General features: G+C 41.2%; 1 protein-coding gene across 1 annotated transcript; it reads left to right on the forward strand.

Annotated features, from left to right (window-relative positions):
* The first annotated feature begins 20 nt into the window (after nucleotides 1-20).
* Nucleotides 21-4,839, forward strand: LOC116378578 (elongation of very long chain fatty acids protein 4-like). Its single transcript, XM_031840470.1, has 7 exons — nucleotides 21-402; nucleotides 565-645; nucleotides 788-844; nucleotides 932-1,046; nucleotides 2,010-2,137; nucleotides 2,237-2,410; nucleotides 4,250-4,839. The coding sequence occupies exons 1-6, from the start codon at nucleotides 181-183 to the stop codon at nucleotides 2,399-2,401; spliced, it is 768 nt and encodes a 255-aa protein (XP_031696330.1). The 5' UTR covers nucleotides 21-180; the 3' UTR covers nucleotides 2,402-2,410; nucleotides 4,250-4,839.
* The last annotated feature ends 1,941 nt before the right edge of the window (nucleotides 4,840-6,780 follow it).

Raw genomic sequence — 6,780 nt, forward strand, 5'->3', positions numbered from 1 at the left:
CACACACACACACACACACACACACACACACGTGACCTCCTGAACTTCAACAAGACAAAACCTGACGTTTCCTGTGCAGAGTCATACAGAAAAATAGTGATAAAAGTGTGGGCACTACAAGGCAGCCCTTGAAACTTGTAATTCTAGGTGTGTCCTGTAATACGTTTCATTCATTTGTGAATGGTCCCTGACTCAAAGCTCTGTAATGTTCCAGACAAGAGGACGGACCCATGGCTGCTGGTCTACTCCCCCGTGTCCGTGGCACTCATCTTCCTGGTGTACCTCTGTGTGGTCTGGGCCGGCCCTCGTCTGATGAAACACAGAGAACCCTTCGACCTCAAAGTCTTCCTCATTGTTTACAACTTCGCCATGGTCGGCCTGTCGGCCCACATGTTCTATGAGGTGTGTTTGTGCTGCTGTTTGTTCTGTTTTCTATAAAGGAACCGGATCAATCATGAGCTCGGTAGCTTCTGTTTCCTCTCAGGAATTTCTGTTTTATGATGTAAGCCGTTATGTTGGTGGTGGTTAACTTTTTCATGAAGTAATTGTATGAATATTCACCAGTTCGTGGTCACATCATGGCTCTCCAACTACAGCTTCCTCTGTCAGCCTGTAGATTACAGCACCAGCCCGCTGTCATTGAGGGTAAGCAGGTGTCTTTGATGTGTTTTGTGCAGAACGTTCGTCTTTCCCAAGCTACATGTGGAACATAATTAACATTAAAATCAACCTATGGACAGAGTGAATATGTAAAACTCACATTTCTACGTTGTTTCCTTTCCTCCAGATGGCCAAAGCCTGCTGGTGGTTCTTCTTCTCCAAGGTCATAGAGCTCGCTGACACGGTGCGTCAAATGTTTGCAGTATCGGTGAAATTCAAAGTATGCAGAGTTGAAACTGTAGCAGCTTCCTCTTCTCCTATCTATCCCCAGATCTTCTTCATCCTGAGGAAGAAGAACAGCCAGCTGACCTTCCTTCACGTTTACCACCACGGCACCATGATCTTCAACTGGTGGGCGGGCATCAAGTATGTTGCCGGTGGACAGTGTAAGTCAACTAACCTAGTCATGATGATATCATGACCTTGTGGCAGGATATTGTTGAAGAAAGGAGAAGTCTGGTGATGTTCAGTATATTTCTTATTGTCCACAAACCCCACGAGAAGACCAAAATGACAGAATGTTTTGTCTGTTTTATATCTTATTTTTCCGGGCCATTGACTTCCACTGTTTTATGTATTCAAAACACGTAAATGCTGTTGCACTGGGTGACATGTTGCTACGTAGGTATTGCAGTTTATTTCATAGACTGCTGCGGTAAATGTTCTGTGGCACTTAATCCAAAGACCATTCATTCTAACTGAAGACGTCATTTTTGAAAAACGGATCACAAATACATAGTTTCATTGAAGAAAAATGAATAAGGCTATGTAATATATTAAAAACGGAAAAGCACTTTAGTTTTTAGCAAATGTTCCTGAAGGGATGGGGTGAGGGATTAGAAACAGCTCGAGTGAGAGACGGGTGTTTTTTGCACGATTGTATGATGAACTTTAAACCAAAGCACACGTCCTAATTGAAATAAAACTGAAAAAAGTGACTCCTGCAGCGAAACAGCTGACTCAAACTTATTTTGGTTGTAAAAATTGACAAAAAAAAGGACAAAACGAAGGCGCTGATCAAAGTAACTTCTCTGCCATTCAGTAAGTTCATTAATTCTCCATCGTGTTAGTGATCTGGTCTATTGCATAGATCATGAACACAAATAAAATGAGCTTAATTACACTCTTTAATGTGACTGAAATGCTCTAAAGCTAAACTGTCAAAATAACTGTTTTTGTGTCATTTTACTGTTTATCTTCTGCCTCATTTCATACTTATTGTATTTAATCATTCACTATCAGTACTTGAATTATCATTTGAAACGTTTTACTGACTTACATAAATCATTGAAAAAGCCCATTTCTTAATGCCGCTCTGTTTTTACAATTCTTCTGTTCACGTCCTGCAGCGTTTTTCATCGGCCTGGTCAACACCTTCGTTCACATTGTGATGTATTCTTACTACGGCCTGGCTGCCATCGGCCCTCACATGCAGAAGTACCTGTGGTGGAAGAGATACCTCACCTCTCTGCAGCTGGTGAGTGGGCTCCTGCTCTGTACAGGAAGAACCGTGACTGTTCTTACAATATGTTTGTGAAGTAAACTGATCTAATCTTTTCCCTGAATGCCTTTCCAGCTGCAGTTCCTGCTGTTCCTCTTTCACACCGGCTACAACCTGTTCACAGAGTGCGACTTCCCCGACTCCATGAACGCGTCGGTGTTTAGTTACTGCGTCACCCTCATCATCCTCTTCAGTAACTTCTATTATCAGAGCTACCTCAACAAGAAGAAGCAGAAATAAGATGCAGTGGTGAGGCGTCACACACAAACACAAAGAGGCTTTATGAGAGGAGCTGACTGAAGTATTGTGTCTGCTGTGTCTGCAGTACTCGCTAGTGTCCACTAGGGGGATAAACATGCCCAGTCTGTACTTCTTTTCTCTTGGTGCTCATTAAGGGACAATTACTTAATACAGTTAAGCTTTAAAGTCAAACTTAAACATTTCATAATCACAACTAATGTGTGTAATGTGAGTACTCTGCGTTTTTTGCATAGTATGTCAACAGGACTAGTTCGAAACCTAGTATGTGTCTAGAACGTGTAAGTGTGAATTTGTGGGGAAATTGTTCCAGCGAAGGCGTCTATAATGTGAATTCCTGAGTAATGAATGGTCGTCTGCAGTTTTCTGTAGTGATCCCAGTAATATTTGTTTTTAAAGTGTAGTGACACATCACATGACATAGTTAAGCTACGTTTAAGTCAAATAATCGCCCACGGCTTCATTTGAATACGTTCAACAATATAATCATGATGTTTTTAACAATTAGTTCTGGATTACTAATCTATTGTTATATTTCAGTCGCCATCGACAGTGGACAGGCCCTTTCTGACGTACTTTGTCAAACAGACCAGATGTCAGTTATGAGCATGCCCTCTGCCTCAGATGTTTGTCTCACGAAAAACATAGCAAGATAACTTACCTGCTTCAGCTTCCAGACCCTAGTCGATACGTTTACTACCAGATTATTTACAGCCGATGTCCCCTCTGCTCCGATAAACACTCTACTGCTCTCTGCGGGGGGGGGGGGGGTGGCAGCTGCCACACCTTAACGTCTCCATGCCAGCCTCTTGCCACCCACGTCAACATGTCTATTGATCTGCCCCTGTCTCAGTGCATCCGCCTTCACTCTCCCTCTCTGTTGCTCGACCACACACTCACTACACGTGAAGCTATAACACATGCATCAAACTGTGTCAACACCCTGCAAATATAGGATAGGAAACCCGCGTTAGAAACACAGACTATACTGGAAAATATAAATGTATACAGAAAAAAAAACACACCAATGGCATTGTTTAAGAGCTCGTTGTCAATTTCTCAAATGAGGCTTTTTGGGTCAAGCTCTGCTGTGTCGAGCAATAACTGCATATTGAGGAAGTAGATCGGCTGACTGATCGCAGAAACATTGTGGCACCCTTACAGTTTGAAAGAGCAACGGTCAGTGATGTAACAGTTATTTCATCACTCACTCAAACCCTCCTCCGGAGGTTCATTTAAAATGCAATAAACAAGGAAACGCAAACTTCCCACTGCTAAAACAACCGGCACAATTATGTATTGTTTTCTAGACTTCAGTCTGAAATAGATTGAAAGTTTGAGATAATAGAGGAAACAAATCATGAAGAGGAGGGAGAGGACATTTGATTTCCACTCAGGAGTTTTATAGCGTTTGAAGTTTAAATATTAACACTGAAGAACCTGCATGTGCACATGATGTGAAACTGAGGTTAGCAGGAGGCCAACCTGCAGCACCAGGAGAGGACAGAAAGCACGTTTTTACAACAGAAATCTACCTTCCCCTTATTTCACTCTGCAGTTTGAAGCTGCAGTTAAAGTTCATTATCTTCTTAAAGTAAGTTTTATTTTAAGAAGACGGGCGGTTGTAGTCTTTGAGTTTGTTTCGGAAAGAAGTGAGTGAGTGTCCACATCAGCTCGTGTGTAGCCTTGATTGAATGAGATCGGTATGTTAACTCTCCTGCAGATTGTGAAGCTTTGTGACTATATGTATATAGACTTTGTCTTATTCTATAAGCCTTTATTAATAACAGATTCCACGTTTCATCATTTGTCTCTGCTTGTCTCACTTAGGGTGGGAAAAGGCCGAACCACACCGGCACAAAGAATAACTAGAAACAACAGACCTCAGAAAATAACCAAACTATGTGACAGCAGACAGCAAACAGCAGACAGCAAACAGCAGACAGCAAACAGCAGACGGCAAACAGCAGACGGCAAACAACAGACGGCAAACAGTAGACGGCAAACAGTAGACAGCAAACGGCAAACAGCAGACAGCGCTCCCTAAAAACATTCTTCAAGTCTGTTAAACGGGAATCTTGATGGTATTGTGTGTTTGAAAGTCCTTCATGTTTCCTCATGTACATGTGCCATATTGTCATAGATTATTGTAGTACCATGGTCCCATCTCTGGTAACTAAGTACAAAATACAAACAAATTATTTTAATAGTTATATGTGCCTTTAGGGACTTTTATTGAATTAGCGGTGTAGTTTGATTTGTAGTGACCTCATTGTATATAATGGTTTAATCACTACATTGTGACTAGTCTAGACGTTTTACAAGCAGTAAGATGATTGTCATGCGTATTACCATGGTAACAATGTCATGTTAGTGGACAAAAAGTCCAGAGAGTGTAACTTTGGATAATAAAGCCCAAATACAAGAAAATCACCAGGTTTCATGCCAGATAATTGAGATGTTTTATCTTTGTTTATTATGGAGAAAGTGAACGAAACTATTTTTTATCAGAATATAACATTTTCCACATTAAAATGACTAACCAGTATTTAATGTAGTTGTTTTTTAATCTGTTTAAGGTTTTTTTTTGGTAATAACTTGGTATTTCATAGGGCCAGTGGTGGAAGTAAAAGTTCTGAATACTTCTTTCACCACTGACCCTGTGACATAATCAAATCATACTTGTTACCATTACGATTAAAAGTCCTGTAAAAGTAAAGAATAAAATATACTTCAGTACCAAAAGTAAAAATACTTATTCGGCAGAATGACTCCTTTCAGAATGATATATTTTGACATTTCTGGATCACAATTATTGATGCATCAATTTAATGTTGCAGCTGCTGGTGGGGCTAATTTGAATTACTTTATTTACTGCTGGGTGGCGTCGTCTTTAATAATACTCATAATTCAGTCGTTAATCTGTCTGTCTCTCTCTTCTTTCATTCATGGACAAGAGGGTGAATTTATTTAATATAAAATATATAGATGGTATAACTACTTACATGAAATAATACAAAATAGAAGCAATAAATGAAAAGTAATGTAATACTGAAAATCGGCCACATTTGTTGTGCAGGAAACTGCGCCCCCTGCTGCGCTCAACGTGTAACAACCACTTGATTCTGTAAAACTAGAAAAAAAAAGAAAAAAAACGCAGTAGTGAAGACAAACAGGAAGTGATTCAAATCAGTTCTCAGTACTTTTTCTCCACTGTCTCTCAAAGTTACTCAGATGGGAGACAACTCGCCATTGTAGCGACCCGCGTGCCGTAGTTTTCGGTTTACTAAGTTTAATTAACTCAATCTGTTTCTGGTGTGGCCGGTCGCTCCTATCGCCTTTCATTCATTCAACGAAGCACGGAAAATCTGGATTTGGGTGCAGCGCGCGCCGCAAGGTGAATTTTGCTCATAGGCTACTTATCTTTGACAGATAGTGGTCGCTGACGTTTACCGCTAAAACAACGGTTGCGAGGTTTGCGACAGTGAGTAGTTTGTTTATGTTTAAATGCTTCAGATTTCAGTTTTTTCTTCTTCTTTTGGTCATTTTTAACTTTCTTCATGTTTCCAGATGGCTTCTGTGTGGCAAACCGTCCTCTCTGTGCACCAGATCTTAGTGGAGAACGGAGGTAAGATACTAGTTATTATTCCTATACAGTTCCTAAAGAACAATACTGTCTGTGTGTGTGTGTGTGTGGGGAGTTTGGAGATGCAGATGTGCTCCCCGGCGTTGTCTTAACAATGACTGCTTTGTGGCTTGTCACATGTGAAGCCACCATGACACTTTAAAAAAAAATGTATTATCTTGTAACAGTGGTGAAGGAGAGGGAGGAACAGGTGGAGGTGGAGGTGTGTGGGGGGGCTTTCACTTTCACCGTCGGACAACAAAAAAAAAACTACCTTTCTTTTTCTCAAATGTATAATTTGTTTTATTGTGACTTGGTTTAGATTCACAATGCTTCTCACACACACACACACACACACACACACACACACACACACACACGTGACCTCCTGAACTTCAACAAGACAAAACCTGACGTTTCCTGTGCAGAGTCATACAGAAAAATAGTGATAAAAGTGTGGGCACTACAAGGCAGCCCTTGAAACTTGTAATTCTAGGTGTGTCCTGTAATACGTTTCATTCATTTGTGAATGGTCCCTGACTCAAAGCTCTGTAATGTTCCAGACAAGAGGACGGACCCATGGCTGCTGGTCTACTCCCCCGTGTCCGTGGCACTCATCTTCCTGGTGTACCTCTGTGTGGTCTGGGCCGGCCCTCGTCTGATGAAACACAGAGAACCCTTCGACCTCAAAGTCTTCCTCATTGTTTACAACTTCGCCATGGTCGGCCTGTCGGCC

The sequence above is a fragment of the Anarrhichthys ocellatus genome, unplaced genomic scaffold, assembly GCF_004355925.1.
Source record: "Anarrhichthys ocellatus isolate YVR2014 unplaced genomic scaffold, GSC_Weel_1.0 scaffold2827, whole genome shotgun sequence".
In the NCBI taxonomy this organism is placed as follows: Eukaryota; Metazoa; Chordata; class Actinopteri; order Perciformes; family Anarhichadidae; genus Anarrhichthys; species Anarrhichthys ocellatus.

Bases quoted from the DNA above. Each gene is read 5' to 3' on its own strand.
- LOC116378578 (XM_031840470.1), top strand. From the start codon at position 181: ATGGTCCCTGACTCAAAGCTCTGTAATGTTCCAGACAAGAGGACGGAC. The intron at 403-564 runs GTGTGTTTGTGC...AATATTCACCAG, and splicing joins CGGCCCACATGTTCTATGAG to TTCGTGGTCACATCATGGCT. The intron at 1,047-2,009 runs GTAAGTCAACTA...CACGTCCTGCAG, and splicing joins GTATGTTGCCGGTGGACAGT to CGTTTTTCATCGGCCTGGTC.